The 21,616-nt window shown below is 37.4% G+C and overlaps 2 protein-coding genes across 2 annotated transcripts in view; one reads left to right on the forward strand and one right to left on the reverse strand.

The window, feature by feature from the left end:
* The window catches only part of slc5a10 (solute carrier family 5 member 10), a gene marked incomplete at both ends in the record, with an annotated part of 32,147 nt that extends 11,715 nt beyond the window's left edge, over positions 1 to 20,432 (forward strand). The window contains 9 exons of the mRNA XM_081361584.1: positions 906 to 986; positions 3,243 to 3,448; positions 5,737 to 5,872; positions 14,178 to 14,285; positions 14,431 to 14,581; positions 15,056 to 15,224; positions 17,246 to 17,461; positions 18,738 to 18,828; positions 20,236 to 20,432. Of these exons, the coding sequence (XP_081217710.1) occupies positions 906 to 986; positions 3,243 to 3,448; positions 5,737 to 5,872; positions 14,178 to 14,285; positions 14,431 to 14,581; positions 15,056 to 15,224; positions 17,246 to 17,461; positions 18,738 to 18,828; positions 20,236 to 20,432 (1,355 nt within the window). The remainder of the gene's footprint in view (positions 1 to 905; positions 987 to 3,242; positions 3,449 to 5,736; positions 5,873 to 14,177; positions 14,286 to 14,430; positions 14,582 to 15,055; positions 15,225 to 17,245; positions 17,462 to 18,737; positions 18,829 to 20,235) is intronic.
* fam83gb (family with sequence similarity 83 member Gb) lies at positions 3,078 to 13,134 on the reverse strand. Its single transcript, XM_081361582.1, has 5 exons — positions 11,916 to 13,134; positions 10,640 to 10,807; positions 10,421 to 10,545; positions 6,918 to 8,130; positions 3,078 to 5,584 (listed from the first exon to the last, which is right to left on the reverse strand). The coding sequence occupies exons 1-5, from the start codon at positions 12,372 to 12,374 to the stop codon at positions 5,102 to 5,104; spliced, it is 2,448 nt and encodes an 815-aa protein (XP_081217708.1). The 5' UTR covers positions 12,375 to 13,134; the 3' UTR covers positions 3,078 to 5,101.
* Positions 20,433 to 21,616: the final 1,184 nt, after the last annotated feature.

Raw genomic sequence — 21,616 nt, forward strand, 5'->3', positions numbered from 1 at the left:
ATTATCTTAATACGCTTAATATTTCCGTGGAGACAGTGATACTTTTTTTAGGATTCTTTGATAAATGGAGAGTTCAAAAGAAATGTGTTTATTTGAAATAAAAGTTTGGGAGGGAGGGGGAACTTAACTGTCTTTCTAATGCAAACTTGAGAATGGTAGTCTATTTGTGTATTAGGCATCACAAACTAACAATGAACAATACTTCGAGAGCATTTATTAATCTCGGTTAATGTTAATTTCTACATTACTAATAGGCTACATTTTATATAGGCTGCTACTCAAGTATAAATTAACATTTGTTAATGTTTGTTCATAATACATGAATCAACAATGAACAATAGTATATTTATAACTTCGCATCCACCTAGATTAATAAATTATCATTGTTCATGATGCTTATTGTATAAAAGGGTACCACTACATGTTTCAGTAGTGAGAACTTTTTCCAACAATCAGCAGTGTAGCGTGACAAAACAGCTTAAGATGTCACGCCGTTCAACTGCAATGTTGTAAAACTGGATAGAGTGGCATAATGGTTAAAACTCAGAGCTGGTAACAGGAATGTCGCTGGTTTGAGTTGTTGACAGTGCAAACCTCGAGCGAGGTACTTAACCACAGTATTACTGTCAATTGCTTGGATAAAAGCTTCTACTAAATGATTACTTGTTTGAACTTTCTCACAGAAGCCCAGCGGTTCAGTAACAGTTAATTTCTGCAGCAGTAATTATAGTCTACATGACTGATTCCAGCATAATTGCATAATGACTTTAATCCGCTGCTCTGCTGTCACTGTATTTACTCCTCTGTCTACAAGTGCTGATTCAGACTTGACCTCGATGACTCATATCATATTAAACCATCATGAGAGAATTGAGCAATACTGGCTTAGTCCTCTGTTTCTCCAGGTGGCTTGGCTGCTGTAATCTACACCGACACTCTTCAGACCTTTGTCATGATCATTGGCGCAGTCATCCTCACCATTACAGGTCAGTCAGTCTAGGCTTCTTCTTTTATTCTCTTCTGGCAGGGATTTAATGTCAGCTGTCACTAGGGAAGTAAGACCATCTTGTGAAAGTGCCACTGCTGAAAACAGATGGCAGCTGGAAGAGAACATCTTTGGGAAACACATTTTCAGGGTTATATGTGGTTTTTAACCATGCATTCCATGTACATATATGTCATATGTTCAGCATATAAATGCAGATACCTAAATGCAGATACAGTCAGTTTTAGCTTGACTTATCTATGGTTGTCTGCTGGTATTTTGAAAATAATAAAATAAGTAATAGTAAAAATTTGCGATATAGTGAAATTTGGTTCAGAAATAGAAATAGATAAATATTTCTAAATATCAAAAATAGCATAAATAACTCTAAACAAATAGCATGGACTGTTAGAACTTTTTTTTTTAAATACATTTTCCAGATAGCCTAAAATAAATACGGAAATTAAAAATTATATTTGCGTTAATGCATAAAATTTTGCACCGTTAATTTTTTGTAAAATGCATACAAATTTGAATATTCACAAACGTGAGTATTCAGTGCAAATAAGTGCTTTAACCTGTTAACTGTCACGGGCCCACCGGTGGGCCCAAATCCATTACATATTTAAAACAATAATATCCTATACTAAACCTAAACTAATCTTGACAAACTATATATCATTTGAAAGCTTACAATCTCTAGTTTTCATATTTGGTGACTGATTTTCAAAATAAATTACAGATTAATTTATCATTATTATCATTATTAATTTATCAATTTGCATCAAGAATATTTTCATATTCCTAAGGCGTGTTCAGACCTTTATTTTGAAATAGCAATGAACATTTTTATGTGTTTCTTAGAGGTTGAATTCATATCAAAATCTGCCAAACTTCCCATATTACTTCTGAATAGAATGTCTACTTCATAAATTGTATGAAAATTGTGGAAATAATGGTTCAGATCACCACATATGGAAATGGAGGCGCCCTTATATGGGTAGCAATGGAGTCTGGTTGTCACCTAGTGAAAAGGTTTGGTACTGCGCCCAAACAAAATCTTACTGAAAGCTCATTTTTTGAGATATCAACCTAAATTTTGAAACACAACTTGTTCAGATTTTTGGCTTTGATTTTTTTCCAGTTTTAGAGTTGCCCAGGTTTTAAAAATATATATTTTATATAAAATATGAATAATTATTTTTTTTACATTGTACTTTTCCATAAACTCAAACTTCTATAACTTTTTTCCTGTTTCACTTTCTTAATTTATTTCACTTCTACAAAAATCTGCCAAATGTCTTCTTTAAAACAAGACCAATTGTATGCCTATACTCCAAAGCATTCTTTAATTACAACCATTTAAGTTCGAAATGTGCATTTTAACGTCTACTCAAAAAAAGGGGGGTGACAGTTAACAGGTTAATAAAACAAAAAACATTCCAACACTCTTAAAAATAAAGGTTCGAAAAGAGGGTTTCTTCAGTGATGCCATAGAATATACATTTTGGGTTCCCTGAAGAACCACTTTTTTACTTAGTGTGAAGAACATTTAATAATCTAAAGATCTCCTTTATCCACTATAAATAACCTTTAGTGCAATGGAAAGGTTCCTAATGGAACCATCGATGCCAATACAGAACCTTTTATTTTTAAGAATGCATGGTGCTAGTGAGGTAACGGTCAAACTTTCACCTTATGATGGAATTTGCCTTTCCTCAGTCAAAGTGAAAACACTACATGATGCTGCACAGTAACAGGCAAAAATCAACATATTTGGTGTAATGTGGAGCAGATTTCAGTGGCTGTCACAGGCAATAAACGAAATGTCCCGTAACTCTACACAGCTGTTCAGAATGAACAAAAAACGCACCTCACATTTTTGTCAAAGAGAGAGGTTTTATCGCATCATGTCCGGTTAGGACACATTGAAACACTTTAAAACCTGCATAGCTGGTTTGCATGGGGATGTGGTAAATCCCATGACTGTCTTTAGCCACTTACACAAAACCATCTGTAACGTTTTTAAAGAACCGAAAAGTAAATGAAAAATGCACGCACACACAATGATACACACAAGTCTAAACAAGTTAAAGAAATTTAAATAATACTTTTAATTGTATTCAATTCAAAATATACATTGTTTTGACGCCATGTTTGTTTGACAATACTACAAAGATCCATTTTTATGCCAAATCTCTACATTTTACCCAAAACAGTAGTAGATTTAGCTGATATGTATTTATGTACGTTACAGCATTCAATAAAATTGGAGGCTACAATAACCTGGAGAGCGTGTATTTGAAAGCGGTGCCATCTAAGATCATCCCAAACACAACATGTCACCTGCCCAGGGCTGATGCCATGCACCTGTTCAGAGACCCTGTTCACGGAGACCTACCCTGGCCAGGCATGACACTGGGATTAACCATTCTTGCAACATGGTACTGGTGCACTGATCAGGTATGCTTAAACACACACTTACTCACAAAAATAGAGAAGTCCACCCTGGTTCTCACAATGTAAAAGGCCTCATGTAGAGGACATGAGCCTGAAATGGACCTAAGTCAGGGTAGGGTAGACCCATCTAATTTGACGCAATGAAAACGAGACTTTGAGAGATTCGCGTCAAATTAAGTACAACTACCCTGACTAAAGCCTACATTGGCTCTTGCGTCACTGAAAACATCCCCAAATGATTCAAGTATATCCTTACAGAAACAGTAGGAATCAGTGTGTGCTGACTAGCATCTTTAAAACACCTTGCTTTTTAAGCTTTATTTATTTAAAAACATAAGCACAATGGTTGAGACAATTTAGAAGACTGTCTTTGTACTAATTAAAGTTGTAACACGTTCCTTCTTTAAAGTATAGTGCACATAACATTTTTAAAAAGCATTTTATTTTCAAACCTCCTTGGAAGGCAAAAAAAAAAAAAAAATTCCATCAGAAGACAAATTATTAAATTCCTAGAAATACTGTCAAGAGTTGGAATCCCTTCAAGGCCCAATACATGTTGTTTTGGTCTGAGTCTTATTACAGTAGGTCCCCTGGTTGGGGGCTCCTCAAATCTTAAAAGTCTTGTTTTGGGTCTTAGCTAAGGTCCTCAGCCGTGACCACAGTTTAACACCTCGAAAAGTGGCTCAGTATCTGAAATGAATGCTGTAATAAATTCAGCATTTTTCTGAATAAGAAATGGACAGGTCTTGGTCTGGATGTTGGAGGGATTGGCCTTGACTCCAACTCAAAAGCTGAAGGCTTGTTCACACCACCACAAATGTTTGGCATGAAAATATGGTCAAATATCTGCATGCAATTTTTTTTTTTTCAGATTAAAATGTAAAAACCTGTAGATAGGCTGAAAGAAAATACAAACTTACTTCTGAAAGTAGGTGGTGCTTATGGAAAAAAACTGAATTCCCCAGGTTATAATCTGTTTCTAAGCAAAATAGTCTTTTAGATTTGTGTGTACCACAAAGTCTTAGTTTTATGTAACAGGAATGTGACCTAATGCACAAACCTTTCAACCTTATTTTTAGAAAATTGCATCGACAGCAAGCAAATGTTTAAATTGATGTGAAACGATGCATTACAAGCCGTTAACTAAAATTAAAATGTTTTTCACAACTAATTTTTTGCACAAAACATCTGTCCTGGTGTGAACAGGCCTTGATCTCCTCTGAAAAAAACAGGGACAACTGCAGACTCAGAATATTAGTGTGTGCGTTTTAAAATATAACCCACTTTCAGTCTGTACTGTAACAAACTTTCAACGTCCTTTTCCCACAATCTGAGACACCAATTAGCCAATAGAGGTGAATGTGAAATTGCCATCACCATGGTCATAAATCCACCACCAAATTCCCTTCCACTAGTTCAGATTACTCAAAAGCATGTCAATAAAGAGTAAGGCTTTACGCAGCAAGTGCTCCTTGCCACGGTCCAGAAAATGTCAGTGTTTGTGTGCCACTGTAACACTCATGTCAGTTTAGATCCAGTTGAACTCCAGTTGAAAAGCCTTTATCAGTGGAGACTGGTGGCTACATCAATACACATTCATGCCTTTGTACTCAATACAAAGTTGTGTTTTACGGGAAGAAAGCCACTACAAATCAGTTACTTTTCACTTTGACTATGTGTCAACATTTTATCCCCAAAAGCAAAACCAGACGTGTTCACTGGAACCTTCCCCCTGAGGTGTTTGAAACTGGCGAGTTTAGATAAAGAGATTCCTAATGGCGTGCGAGTCTCGACCCGTCTACGAGGAGACGGAGACTTTGTTTGAGAGGCCCGTTGAGCAGGGGAAAGAGATTGAGAGTGCATGAGGCGCTGAGCGGGTGATTGGCTTGTTCGCAGTCCTTCTATCGTATAGGCGGGGCTTTGTCTCCTGGGGGACCGACCTGAACGGTTTAGGTTTTGCTGGCCTGATCCACTTGAGGAGAGTTCATGGCCATGCATCTTCCCCTGCCAGTACCTGTGGCCCCCGATCACATGGCCGCTGCTTTTAGGGGGTCTGTGGAACACTCCAGGTTTTGCAATCACCACTTTGGCCCGGCCATAACCGTCTCGAAGAGGCGACCTGGAGACCATCTGGTAAAGCTGAAAGGGAGGAAGGTATACGTGAAAAAGAAAAATGATAAACAGCCTTCAGGCATCATTTCAAATGGTTCGACATAAACTATAAAATGTTCTAATGAATTTTTAAAGAATTCAGCAAATACAAAATAATAATGTTGGTTGATCATTGGCAGGTAATCGTGCAGAGATCTCTGTCAGCAAAGAATATGAGTCACGCCAAAGGGGCGTCCATCTTTGCCAGCTATCTCAAGATGCTTCCCATGATCTTCATCATCCTACCTGGCATGATCAGCAGGGCACTCTACCCAGGTACTACACACACGCTCCAGCTGCTGTATCCGCTAGAGCTGCAAAAATTCTGTGCTATGTCATCTTCTGTGCAAGCTTTGTCACCTTTTAAGACTACCTAAAGAAAATCAGGTAACCAGCTTATGGTGGTCAAGTTGGTTTTTGGTACATGGTAGCTGGTTTGTTGCTGGTCCAAGGTGGACACCTAACCAAGCTTGACCAAGTTGTACTACACTATTCTAAACCAGCTAGAAACCATATAAAAAACAGCTACAACCTTAAGCTGGATAATTTTATGCCCCCCAAAATGCTTTTGGTTTCAAAATATTTTTACATCATACTAAATGGACGAATTTTATAGAAAGTCTAGAATATTATTGGAAATAGTTTAATGGCGTTAGGCAAATATTTGTTAGAACTATATGATAAAAGTAGGGATGTCCGTATATTGGGAAATTATTATTTTCATGTTATGGTTGATAAACAATAAATAGCCATATTTATAAAGTTTATTAAGGCATCACTAAGTTAAAACATACAATATGAAAAATGCATATTCATTTGAGATTTGCTAAAGAATACCAGTACTTGAGTTTTTAAAGATTACCTTTAAGTGAGCAGAATCTAAATGTATATCATTTTATAATGGGGAAAAAAGGAGCATGCACAAGTTTATCCAATAATGGCCTATATAATATATATTATCCAATAAAACACTACTACTACTTTCATGGGGAAATCCCACCAAAATGGGGATCTGACAAACCCTGATAACATGCTATTTTCCTGTTCTCATCTGATATGTAACTTCATTTACATTTACCCTCCTCCCATCCACTACCCCTATATATGCGTTTTAACACTTTATAGGGGTAGTTTTTTTAGCAGGTTAAGGCATGCAGGAAATATCAACATCGGCACACCCTTGTGCGTTTCATAACGCATATGCCTGGCTTCTTTTCATCTATTTGAGACACTCCCAGGTTTAATGACTGGTAGAGTGGAGAGCCAAATCTGATAAAAAGCACTTTCACATTCAGACACACTAAATCAAAGTCCTACCTACCTTTGTTTTGTTTCTGTTCTGCGTGTTCAGTAGATTCCTCTCGGCAGTGCTTTGCAGATCCAGCTCAACGTCATCCGATCTCAAGTCCAGCATGGATTGAGAGAAGCGGGCCATCACGTTAAGCGCATTAGGGCTGTGTTCTCCAACACGACCGGAACCCGTTAACCTTCCGTTAGGGAGTTTGTCACTGCTATCGGAATCAGTACATTCATAGTATTCATCTGACATTGTGGAATTTTCATCTTTATCCTTTAATGAATGTGCACAGGTCACAGCAGTGCTAATGGCGTCGTTGTCTTGAGCATCCATGTGTGCATCCAACGTCTGGTTTTCCTCCCTTCTGACTAAAGTGACCTCTAAGTCTTCTGAGCCTTTAGGCATATTAACCACCAACTGAATAGTGCGTGGCTTGGGAACAGGCAGATCTGAAGCCTTTTGGACCTCTGGTGGTTCATGGTTGGGCTCCTGCTCTTGTGGAGGAAGGTTGGGTTTGGGGTCTTGTTGCTGGATTGGAGAGCTTGGCGAATCAGGTGTATTGGCTGGTGTCTCTTTAAGGGCATTACTAGATTCAGCTTCCGGCTGAAGCTGGGCGTGTGATTGACCTTTTGCATCTACAGCATCTGTTTTAGACAACTGTGCTGTTGTAGAACGAAGGGTTGCCTTATCTGGTAGCGGTTCCTCAGGTGGGCCAGTGAAAGGGTCTTTAAAGCGGATCGCTTGAGATGTTTCAAACATTTGCGAGCGCATTAAATGCACTGGTGCTGGCTTGTTTGTGTCACGAATATTAATATACCCAATAACATCACTGGATGGGTCTGGCTCGGGCCAGATGGGCAAGTAGAGAATGAGATCTGCCTTTGGCAAGCCTACAAGTCCTGGGTGCATTTGCAACTCCTTTTGAGGCTTGGGAATCTGGACCAGAGGATTGATCTTGGCACTAGCTTTGTCTGAAGAGGATTTGCTTGTTGTATCTACATTGACCAATGCATATTTGGGGTTAATTAGTTTTCTTGCAACAGCTGCGGAAACAGGGGGAGGAACGACAACTGGGGTAGGGTCAGGCTCCGGAAGTTCCACCAAAGGAATCTTGGTGAGGCTGACCCCAAGAGAGTTCAGGTACAGTTCGCGAAACTCCTTGTCAAAATTTTCAACGGACTGCCCAGTCATGACTGTAATGATGTTGCGGTCCAAACGAGAAGCTGTCCACGTAAAACTGAAATATGAAAATGCCAGAAGTCAGAAACAAAAACAAAGTGGACAAACAAATAATACATGCACAGAATAGAAGCACATAAATTGACATTTAAACTAGCAACTCAAAATATCTTAAAGAATGTTACCACCAGTGTTAAGGGGTAACTACCTAATAGCAACATTATGTTGTCCAATTCTGTGACAGTACAGTAGCTCACTACTGTAGCTTTCCTGTTCTTGATTTGTCTGTTAACACTTCCCTTTTTTGTATTCTGGTATTTCCTACCATGTGATTGGTTTATCAGGCTTGTCTTGTGTGACTTTATTATTGTTTGGCTAGATTATTGTTTTTAATTCATTTTCTAGTTTGATTGTTTTGTTACCCCCTTGTATATTTATACCCTCTAATTTGCATACAGGTTTTACTAGCATTAGGGATGGGCATTCGATTAAATTTTCTTAGTCGATCGTCGGGGGAATTAACGATCGACTATCGATTAATCATTAATATTTTTATATTGAAATTCATTATTTCTTTAACTTTTTATAAATTAAAAATGCAATGTAAATACAAAAATACAGTTTGTTTGTCCTCGATGAGATCTTTATTACAAGAAGATCAACTTGTGGCAGTGAAACTGGACGTTCGGTAACGTTAGACTTGAAGATGCCCTGCGGTGCTCTAAAACAGCGGAACCTGCAGCTGCGAGCCGGCGTTCTTGAACAGAGACCCATGGCCACTTCATCCGTTTTCTGTGATCGGATAGCTATCCGTGAAAAGACCAAATGTAAATGCCCTCCGAAACGCATTCGAGACGGATTTAAACCCGATCGCTCAAACCACTTCAGGAGGAGATCTGAGACGCATTCCAGACGAAACTGGACAAGTGTAAATGCATCTGGTTGTTGAAATCACTATGTAAATTTGACTTATCCCAAAAATGCTAAGAAATAAACATGTGAGAGCGTTTTATAGGCCTAGGCTATATGTCATGTTATAGCCAGATATGACGACGCTACTGCAACACGCATCACCACAGATGAGCATCTATTCATCAAGCCAACGTGCAAACTATCGCAAATCAAAGTGAAAGTAATTCATCAACACACAATCATCTTCATTAAAAGTAAAGAACCGAAATGATCTTACCAGGGCTGTTGCCGCAATATCTTGTTGCCGTCTTTGATATAGAAATTTCCGCTGATGATCAATAAAATGCAGCTCATATCAGTTGCTTTCGGACGTGCAACAATTTAAATATGCATGTAGCGCGGGAATTCAAGATCGGATTTATATCCGTTTTGCAAAAACACATTTATGTGACCAGGTGTAAATGGAATCGTTTTGATAAATCAGATAGCTATCCGATCTGAGAAAACGCATGAAGTTCCCATAGAACTTCTGCACCAGTCCACTGATTTCTGTTGAGAAAGATAAGCATGTTGACATGATCTGGGATCAGATGCGACCGCAACGTGGTGACAGCCAGTCCAGCCGCCGAAAACACCCGCTCTGAGGGGAATGACGTTGCCGGGATGCACAGGTAGCCTACCTCCGCGCTAAAATGAATTCCATTGCTTCAAGACTCACACTACGCAACGCAACCTGCATGATTAATCGATAACAAATAAACGTGATCGACAAAATTCTTAACGATCAATTATCGATCGTCGATTAATCATGCCCATCCCTAACTAGCATGCTTGCTATATATCTGTACTTCATCCTACAGGCACACAGACCAGTTTCTGACACATTCTGACACAATGTGATTGGCCTGTATTTAGGAAACACAGCTTCATGTATATGCAGGGCTTGACATTAACACCCACCTACTAGCCACTTTGGCAGGTTGAATTTTATAATATATACATCGTTCAATTGTAGTCTTTTAAAAGAAATAATAAACTAAGTGCAATGTAGTGTTGTCAAAAATAGCGATTTTTCTATACATATTGATACTGAATTATACGCAATTTTACTCATTCCCGCAGATTTTGTGCTCACACCCAAAGTGCACGCACATAAAGTATATTGGCTATATAAAACAGTATAATGAGTCCGTGCATCAGGTCTTAAAGTGACAGCAGCCTAATATATCGGCTGTCAAATTATGAAATAATATAATATATTAAAAATATCTCAATGGCGGTTTTTGGATCGATGTCAAATTGTGGCCAGTCAAAATGCTGAGTGGCTAGTCACTTTGGAAAATCAGTAGACACAGTGGCGGGTGAGCAAAAAAGTTGATGTCAAGCCCTGTGTACATGTACATACACACATTAAAATTCACACATACAGTACAAACCTGTATGATCCGGACACAGCACGGTCTCCATCCACCAACATGAATTTCTGACTCAATGAGCCACGCACCTTCTGAGCTGAGCGTGTGTAGAATTCGCAACCACCGATGCTTCGCACCCTCAGATGCTAAAAAAAAATCAAACAAATATATTAATAAATATATATAAGTGATATTAAGGACTTAAAACAGTCTACAAAACAGAAAGCGTCTTCAACTCACATTGAGGTGCCCTTTGTGCATTTTGGCTCTCTCACACATAAATAGGAAGTCCTGTACAGCAGCGTGATCTATAATAATGTATATAGCCACTTTCTTTTTAAATCCAGTCTCTATTAGATCCTTAAAAATGTCAACGTCTGTGAAAACATCCATTACCACGGCTATCATCTGCAAACACACACAGTAAATGTATAGATGTTAGTTAGACAGTTCAACCCAGACAACATAAAAATAATTTTGAATTCTTTCTCAGTGTGCATACTATACAGGCCATATTCCAATTACACTTCTATTGTAGTAAGGAGTATGTTCTCTTTATTAAGAATACAACATGATGATGTAGACACAAAACAAGTCCTACACACCCAAAGTCGGTTGTACTCTACCTACATCTCATTTTAAGCACTCATTGTGACAAATGTCTTTGGATAAAGGGATCTATTTGAATGAACATTTCAGTGTGTGCGGTAAAGAGAGAGGGGGAGGAATAGAATTTGTGCCGGTATGTGTCATGGGCCGAAGCTCTGGGTTCAAGCTTTAGCAAGTTCTAACAAGAAAAATTAGTCAGTTGGAAACCAGTAGTGATTGTGAAACGTGATGGATATTTGGACATTCAACATTTTTAGTTTTATTGCTGAACTCAATTAATAACAGACAATTAAATAAAAAAAAAACAGGATATCTTTTTAAAAATTAATGAGCTTGAAGGAGAAGAGTTGTGATGAATAGTGTGTTGACAAAAAATATAACAGCTTTTTTTGCTTATTAGTAATTATACAATAGTTCGATATTCGATACCCCCCCCCCTGTCTGGGCCATCACCTGTTGTCATTGATTATTATTGCTCTTCATAGCCATGATTAAAATGATAGCTTATAAATGCAAGATGAGTATTTAGAATTATAGACAAATAATGAAAAATATTAATAATGAGAGGGGTACAAGTGTGCAAAGGTAGCCATAGCAACTTATGCATATTGCTTAAGCATTTTCCTTTATTATCAATAGGGCGACAGATCGCTAAATTAAGTGAACACTAGCTGTCATTTTACACATCACAAATGCATAACATTAATCTCTTGTAGTTAAGATAGTGGACACTGGACAGTTGGTGAAATGTGTCGCGTAACGTTACACGACTGTGCACCGAATTGCTGACAAAAAAAGTTTTTTTTTTAAGTCACTGACTAATCTAGACATAGACAAAGGGTCTGCAGTGTTACTGAGGCGGACTGACCATACAGTCGTGCTTTTCAAGTTTCTCTAGTTTACCCACCTTCTGTGCTTGCGCGATGGCTTTCCTCACCACCTCTTTTATATGCGTCTGTCCGTCCAACGGCGGTTGCGTGTACACATTGACGCGCGTGACTCCGCGGTAAGAAGTGCTTTCGGGCCATCCGAGATCCAGATTCGGTATGGAGATATCGGAGCGGTCCGGCCAATACTGCAAAGACACCGCAATGTCCTCTCCCTCCGTCGTACCATTTGGTTTTTGATGCTCAGAACCGGGCTTATAATCTTCTATTTTCCGACGGAGCAACTCGAGCTCGGGTTCCGACAGGAAAGGACGCAGCTCGTGCTCTTTCACGTATGCGTCAAAAGCGTCACGTCCTTTCGTAGCAAGCGCCTCGAGCGCTAGCCGCTGATCCTCACTGTAGAAAAACTCCGGTTTAGATTCATTTAGACGCCAGTTCACATGATTGTTATCAAGACACTGAACTTGAGAGAGCGCCATCGTTTCCACACACAATCCGAATTAGGTGATAGAAACCGGTTCCTTTTTCTCTTCTTCTCGTTAAGGATTTTAATAAGTTAAGTCCCACTAAAGCCTTCTCAAAGTTTTTCTTCCTCGGTTAACGGCTAGAAAAATTCCGTTCGTGATCGTGGTAAAGCGTTTCCATGGTAAAGTGGCGATTCAATCGATTTTGTTGGTGTCAATTAAAGCGGATAAAAGCTATAACCTAAGCACCAAAAGCTCGTTTTTCATTAAAATAAAAGCTATGTTGTTTCCTAAAGATATAAACGATTCCTCAGACGTTATTTGAGCATATTTCCCCGAGCAGAGTCTTAGTTCAGTAATAGCCTACAGGACACGGCTGACCGCTGAGCCGGAGATCATCTTTCAGTTTTACCGACAGGTAGACTAGAACAAAGCATCTCCAGAGGCTCTGGTGATTAGACACACCTCAGTCACCTGACCGGGAGGGGCACAAACACACACACACACACACACACACACACACATATGCACACACAAGTGCAACAGACTTAAGCCAAACCGGCGAGATCCGCGTTTATCTTCCACCAAAGCATAAACCTTGAATATCAGCAATAAAAACAGCGATAAAACAAAAGTGTCCGGGTCTTCAACAAAACTTCCACAGTTTCTTCCACGTTCCGTCTCCCGGTTTATATAATGTCCAGAGTTTGTTGTCCATTAAGTCCTGTGGGGCTTTTGTGTGACTTTGCCCTACTTCTGAGGAGCTAGAAAGAGGAAGAAGCCAGACGTCGGGCAGCATGAGCACCGATGACGCGGCGTGCTCGTGCTGGCCGAATAGACTGTCGTGTCGAGTCAACAGTTACGTGGGTTTTGGGCGGGGTGTCCGGGAAAAAATAAGAACAGGAAACGGAGGAAAGTGAAACAGACACTTCCTATTTTCCCCTGACTTTGTAACAAAGTAGTGGTTGTAGGCAGACACTTAAATGGGCAGCCGGGGCTAGTTGTCACACGGGGAAGATGCCTCAAGAAATGAATGTCACTAACTAAAGTTTTGAGGAAAAAGTCCATTTCCACAACTGTGCGTTTTGTCTTGAAATGAATATATATGTAGGCTACTATTCAAATAGTTGATTATAGTTTGCTCATTTTTTTCCTTTTCCATTATTTGCGGTTTCATGAATGTTTTGTTTCGTAATTGTACAGGACATTAATGTTTTGTTTCGTAATATATGATGAGGATATATCAAACATTATGTATCCCTTACTATATATGATGAGGATATATCAAACATTATGTATCCCTTAGCTATTCAAATAGTTGATTATAGTTTGCTATTTTTTTTTTCTTTTCCATTATTTGCGGTTTCATGAATGTTTTGTTTCGTAATACAGGGTGGGCCATTTATATGGATACACCGTAATAACATGGGAATGGTTGGTGATATTAAAGTCATGTTTGTGGCACATTTAGTATATGTGATGGTCACCACCCATCTTGAGGAGTTTGCCCCCTCACATATACTAATGTGCCACAAACAGGACTTTAATATCACCAACCATTCCCATGTTATTACGGTGTATCCATATAAATGGCCCACCCTGTATATGATGAGGATATATCAAACATTATGTATCCCTTACTATTCAAATAGTTGATTATAGTTTGCTATTTTTTTTCCTTTTCCATTATTTGCGGTTTCATGAATGTTTTGTTTTGTAATTGTACAAGACATGAATGGTTTGTTTCGTAATTGTACCTTAGGCTATAGATAATTTATTTTAAATAGGCGACTGTTTATTACATGTTCCTTTTTTCAGACACAGTGGCCTGTGTGGACCCTGAAGAGTGTGTAAAGGTGTGTGGTGCAGAGGTGGGATGTTCCAACCTTGCTTATCCAAAACTGGTCATCGAGCTCATGCCCAGTGGTAATCAGGATCAGGATTTTATGTTTTTCAAATAGTGTATATTATATGTTTGAACTGTTAACATAACTTGAGCAAATGTGAATAAAACCCATGCCACAATCTTTTAGCCCTAAAAATCAAGTAATTGTAAGTGTGTGTGTTCCAGGACTCCGGGGGTTAATGATAGCTGTAATGATGGCTGCTTTGATGTCATCACTGACCTCCATCTTTAACAGTAGCAGTACCCTCTTCACCATGGACATCTGGAAGAAGTATCGAAGAGGGGCTAGCGAGAAGGAGCTGCTGCTGGTTGGCAGGTGTCTATGTGTGCTTATGAGTGTGTGTTTGCATTTCATGCGTAGAATTGTGTCACCCATTTAAAACCATCGATCATTATGACATGCTTAAAGGTTACATGTTTTCCAAGTTCCAACATCTTTTTATGCAAAAGCAATTACACAGAAGAAGAATGATTTATATCTTCAGAAATGCAATGCATAACCGCAGGAAGAACTAGAAATCAAGGAGTGGATTAATCATTTAGATTAGCTAAATATTTATGCCCTGTCATTGAGATCATTTTAAATAAAAAAACTAAAAAACGAAATTCTTATTTATCTAACTAGAAGATGGAAGATAGATAACTAGTAGCTGAATAATAGAAATGAATTAGCAAATATTACTTATGGGGTCCCAAGGATTTGGATGTTGCAGAACTCAACTTTATCATATCAAGAAATGTTGCTGAAGCTAAAGATGATCATAAAATGTATGGCAATTTGTTTTCTCAGGATAGTGACGGTTATTCTGGTGGTGATTAGCGTGGTTTGGATCCCAATTCTTCAGAGCGCTAACAGCGGTCAGCTGTATGTTTACATCCAGTCAGTGACCAGCTTTCTGGCTCCTCCTGTTACTGCCATTTTTGTAATGGCTGTTTTCTGGAAAAGAACCAATGAAGCGGTAATGCACACACAAAAGATTACAATAAACACTGTCCGAGGACTATGTACATATTGACATACTGACAGTCACATGCATTCGAAGAACCCACTTCACTCTCGTGAAGAAGGAATGTCTTGCTATTTTATTGCATCGGATTAGTCAGGGTGTGTGTATTTGTCTGTTCAAAAAGCACACAAAGACACTGTACATGTCTGAATGACAGCAAAAGAGAGCTTTCACTTTTAAGTGATTTCCAACTTTCACTTGTAAGTGATTGAGATGATAGATATCCGTATTTTCTGGAAAATAAGTCACACCTTAATATAAGTCATTATATTGTTGTGTTGATGACTCATTGTAAAGTGTGCTTTTGAGAAGCAAAAAATCATTGATAATTCATATGTATAAGCTGCATATTGCATTTACATTCAGTACAAAATTTCCATTTGTGTATCCTCTGTCCTGTTTGTTAGTATAATAATGTTATGGTGGAAAGAATTTAAACTTTGCATAAGATAGATAGATAGATAGATAGATAGATAGATAGATAGATAGATAGATAGATAGATAGATAGATAGATAGATAGATAGATAGATAGATAGATAGATAGATAGATAGATAGATAGATAGATAGATAGATAGATAGATAGATAGATAGATAGATAGATAGATAGATATTGTTAACAAACCAGTGTGACGTGTTTCTTGAGGTCTTTACCAGTGATAAACAAGGATATATTCATAGAACAGGAGTAACATTGTGTGAGAGTGCATAAGATACAGAAAAAGAAAAAAAGGCCTCGTGATTCTTTCATTTGATTCTATGAAAAACTCCTTATCCCAATGTGTTTTGACAAATATGCTTAGAATAAATGTTTTGTGGTGTACTAGGCTGATTATCTTGGATGTTTCACAAAGTAGAACAAAATACTGTTTTTCATATTAGAGTGCATTAGTGCTAAAATGCAGTGCTCATATTGTCTTAGCAAAAGATTAGCTGTAAACCAGGCAGTTTAGCAAAATAATGAAAACCTGTTTAACACATCATTTCAGGGCTTTAAAACTGGGAGGGTGGGATTTCAGAATTCCTGTGTGTTTTTACCCTGAAGGGTCTTTTACTGGAAAGTTATCCCCGTCCCCCACAGCAAAAAGGAAATACCCATTTTAGCTAGTGAGATTTATGAGTATAATTGCTCTGAAAATATTTTTCAGCATTGAGAACATTAGTTTAACGTTTTAGGGCGTTATTTTGAAAGCTAAAGTTGCCCCGAGAAGATTGCCTTAAGAAACCAAAACTGGCCAGATGACATTCATGGGGGTAAGAAATAAATTGTTACAGTAGAACATATTTGTGTAAGCGCATCCGTGTAAGTCAATGATACAAAATGTACAAGAATAAAACCAGTTTAACTTACATAATTATTAAATCTACTGTCTTTACACTCAAGGCATCTTTGTCAAAACACATACATAAATATCAGACACCCCTCAACGAAATATAGATAGATAGATAGATAGATAGATAGATAGATAGATAGATAGATAGATAGATAGATAGATAGATAGATAGATAGATAGATAGATAGATAGATAGATAGACAGACAGACAGACAGACAGACAGACAGACAGACAGACAGACAGACAGATAGACAGACAGATAGATAGACAGTCAGACAGATAGACAGATAGACAGACAGACAGACAGACAGATAGACAGATAGATAGACAAATAGACACCTCTCACTGAAATATGACAACATTTCACTGGAATTTTCACACTTGTCAAGGGATCTTCACACTGCACTCCACCCTTAAGAACCCTAAATAAGCAAATAAGAGCCTGTCATGTCAAGAATCTCGGCTCAAAGTTCATTCAGTGAACATTTCTCAGATACCTGAAATAAATAAGGGTTTTAAAATAAACAGTTAGTTTAACAGTCTCCCACGCTCATATAACATGTTGAGAAAAAGGAACAGCGATGTTTGTACGTAGAGCAGCAGAGCTGAATGTGTGTTTGTTTGGTATTGTGTTTGCAGGGAGCCTTCTGGGGCCTGATGGTGGGTCTAGTGGTGGGCTCGACACGGATGGTCCTTGAGTTTGTGTTCCCTCCCCCCCGCTGTGGAGTGTTTGACCCTGCTCCCTCTGTCCTGAGGAGTGTACACTACCTACACTTTGCCATCATACTGTGCGCCCTCACTGCTATTGTTGTGGCTGTGATCAGTCTGCTGACCCCTCCACCCAATGAGGAACAGGTAATATTCTCTCTTGAAAAATGTTTTCATAGATTTTAAGTTTTACACCAATACTAAAATCAGAATTCCTAGAACCAAAACTTGAAGCCAGTCCAAATGGATCCTACTGGAAAAGTTCCTATAAGATTCCAAAATAGAACACATACAGTAGCTACCAATTATTGGGACAGAATTAGATGAAATGAATGAATATTAAAATAATTAAAGGATTGGTTATCCTTGTCTGGTCTCCTTTAACTGTCCAGTCTCAAGATGTTGGCTTTGTTCACAATGGCATACCGTTCACATTTTGGGGTTGGAAAGATTGTTTAATGTTTTGGAAAGAAGTCTCATATGCTCACTATTGCTGCATTTATTTGACAAAAAAAGATAAGTAAAAACAGTAATATTGTGAAATATTAATACAATTTCAAATAACTGTTTTATTTTTTAATAGATTTTAAAATGTAAGTTATTCCTGTGATGTTTATTAGTGTCACATGATCCTTCAGAAATCATTCTAATATGCTGATTTGCTGCTTAAGAAACATTTCTTAATACTATCAATGTTGAAAACAGTTGTGCTGTTTAATATATTTGTTGAAACCATTATACATTCCTATTTATTTTCAACATTCTTTGATGAATAGAAAGTTCAAAAGAGCCGCACTCATTTGAAATAAAAAAAGATTTCTAACATCATAAATGTCTTTCTGTCACTTTTGATCAATCTGATGTTTCAGTATTAATTTATTTTAAAAAATCACAGACCCCAAACTTTTGAAATGTAGTGTACATTCTGCAGTGAAACAGCATTATGCAAACAGTAGTATGCTACTGTACATTCATTGTTGTCACATGGCCTCATTACATGCATGTTTATTTCTGCAATTGGCATACCATACAGATATAAAAATGGTTCTTTTGCTCATTTAATACAATTTTGTGGAAAATGTGTCTCAATTTGGACAGTCTATCTAATCAAATAATGTGTAAAGAAAAGATCTTAAAATCATAACTGATATTACTTTCAGTTCCTTTGTCATACTGGAAAGAGCATTCCATTACAGGATTCCTGCATTACTGGAAACAGAATTATATATACATTAAATGTACTGTGCCTAATATACTGCAGACATAATAAGAGTAGTATGGTAGTATGCTGTTCTAAACATACTGTAGCTTATACAAGATACATTTTGATGTCTTTTATCAAGTAATTTAATCAAGTAATTTAATAAAATCCAGTAGTATTTTTGCAGCATGTCATATAGATTGTGTTTGGCTTTTGTTTCAGATACATAATCTTACTTGGTGGACTCTCCACAACAGCACTGAGAGAGAAATACCTCTACAGAAAGTAACTACACTCAGCCGCAGGACAGATGGTACGAAACACACACACACACACACACACACACACACACACACACACACACACACACACACACACACACACACACACACACACACACACATTGGGTTTTCATGTTTTATGGGCACATTCGATTGACATAATGATTTTTGTACAAAGTGTATATTCTATCTCCTTACACTAACCCTTACCCCTAAACCCATCACAGAAAACTTTCTGCTTTTTTACATTTTCAAAAAACACCACTTAGTATGATTTATAAGCTGTTTTCCTCATTGGGACCAAAAAATGGAAATTGATTTTAGATATTGCCATCTTTGAGGGGAAATGTTGACCCCATACTGTAGGGTTTACCAGGACCACAAACACACACGTGCATACGTACGTTTGTTTGACTATTAGTGAGGACATGTCATAGACTTCAATTGTTTTTATATAATTGCTGATATAAACCCGAACCCTTCAGAAACCTGTGTGAAATATTAGATTCGAATATAAACATGATTTGGCAAATTTATAAGCCTTTTAAACTAGTGAGGTCCATTTTTGAGTAGTGGGGAGATTTTTGACAATCACAAGTTTAGATAAACCTGAACACACAAACTAATCCTGCTTCCTGAGACAGAATGGAGGTGTGAGAGGAGTTTACAGGATGATCGATCTCATGAGGTTTGTTGCGGTCTATTCATCAGGGTGTGGTGGTGTTCTACATTTATGTATCAGTTGACAAAACAAAAGAGTCCTATATGCGTGAGAACACACACAAGGAACTGAGAGAAATACCAATAGTGATTTTCTTGGTTTGGAATGCAAGTAAGCTTACTGCAGGTGGATTATGTTACCAAGCACAACATTTGAAAACTTTAAGGCAGATTAAGGTTATATGCAATCATGCAATATGTCATTTCATTCAGTTCTAAAGCTTTTTAAGCATAAAAATGCCCATGGATTTTTAAATTGTACCATGATAATACCTTGGTATTCTTTGAAGAACCTGAGAATATCATGTCAAGTCACCTTTGTTTATAGCACTTTATACAATATAGATTCTTTCAAAGCAGCATCACAATAATAAACAGGAAAAAAGCAATCAAAAATGCACACTTCAACAAATATGACACAAATTAAAATTCTGTTCAAGAAAGTTCATCAATTTTGAAATTCAGCTACAAACAGCAGAAGAATAGTATCATTTCACAGCTTGAGTCAGTTCAATGTTAATTCAGTGTTGATTCGTCAATTATGAAACAAAGTCGATTCAGCTATAAAGTAAATCCTTTAAAGCTGCCATGTATATCCCAAAGTTTATGAATATGGTAATCTTTAAACATCAAAGCACCATGGTATTACCATCTGATACTATCACTGTACCGCTCCTTTGGCAGTTAATTTCACAGCCAACATTTTTGTTTCAATCTAGGCTGTGAGTCTGTGCGCAGGGGTAAGTGTGTGCGCACCGCTGGGTTCTGTAGTCCCCGACCTGGCCGAATTGTGTCCGGGAATTCATCTCCCGTCATTCACAGCATCAGAGAAGATCCCTTCTGGTCTCGCTTCTGCTGCGTCAATGCCATCATCCTCGTGTGCATTAACATCTTCCTCTATGCTTACTATGCGTAACGTACTCAAGCTAGCAGTCACGCTCACGCACATCAGTTTTTTGTCATTATAATATAAGTGCATCACCTAGATGACTGACAAAACCTTTGGGATTTTATTTGTTACATATCCATGTTAAAATTACAATTAAATTTAGATCAGAATAACTGCAAAACAATACAATAGCTGAATTAAGATCATCATCACAAAGAACAGTTTTTTTTAAATATATATATATATATATACAAATTACTTATTAATAGTTGTTCAGTTACCTTTTCATAGAATGCATATATGTTAAACAATTGTATATTTACCTTTGAGAATAGGGGAAAAAATAAGTTACCATGAGTTTTCTCACAGTGCATGTTGCAAGGCAATATGCTATGCATAAAGTAAGATCTTATGTTTGATAAATATGTTCACATTAACTGGGACAAAAAAAAAAACTCATTACTAGATACTCCCAAAGAAGTGGGTGTAAGTTTAACTGCAGTATTTCTTCTTTGAAATAAATGAACAGTGATTAAACTGTAATGTTCTGTACAGCACATCAATGACTGTGTAATTTGTGTCTAAATAATTATTTCAACAATAGAGTGAGACTAGCAATATATGGCTGTAAGAACAGTTTGTAAATGATTTTAAGAACAGAAAATCAGGGTGGGTTACATTAAACATTAACTTGAATATTTGTGACTGTCCATATGTAACTTTTTTGTTTTCTCTTAATTTATATTGTTTTATTGTTAATGCGCAAATGAAAAATTGATACATTAAAATCATGAAGCAATGTGTAAACCAAGTGTGTTGGGTTTGGAGTGTGTGTGGGAATGAACCACAGACGTACAGATGGATGGATAGATGATCTAATTTAAGGGTTTAATGCTTCTTTATAGAATATAAATGTGAACGGCAAGAACAAATAATACATTTAGTAGATAAAAGTTTATTTTTTCCCTTGAGTTGAAAGGTCAGAGACAATATCTGCTCATTAAATACATCCTTACATTTTTTACGCAATATTACACCTGATTGCTGTATTTCTACAAAACTTATACAGTTAAAATGTCTATCATGTATTCAATGCGTGCAGGCAATTTATAGGTGTAAATACGAGTCAGCAGTTTTGCTGACTCATATTTTATCACAGTACATCAGACCGTTAACATTGCACCAAAGCTTGCTAATACTGTATATACTAT

Source organism: Scardinius erythrophthalmus (genome assembly GCF_964197995.2).
Source record: "Scardinius erythrophthalmus genome assembly, chromosome: 3".
In the NCBI taxonomy this organism is placed as follows: Eukaryota; Metazoa; Chordata; class Actinopteri; order Cypriniformes; family Leuciscidae; genus Scardinius; species Scardinius erythrophthalmus.

Excerpts from the sequence above, each read along its gene's own strand:
- fam83gb (XM_081361582.1), bottom strand. The coding sequence starts at position 12,374 with ATGGCGCTCTCTCAAGTTCAGTGTCTTGATAACAATCATGTGAACTGG. Across the intron at positions 10,808-11,915 it reads CCATCGCGCAAGCACAGAAG|ATGATAGCCGTGGTAATGGA; the intron begins GTGGGTAAACTA and ends GTGTGTTTGCAG. Across the intron at positions 5,585-6,917 it reads AGAACAGAAACAAAACAAAG|CTTTACCAGATGGTCTCCAG; the intron begins GTAGGTAGGACT and ends CCTCCCTTTCAG.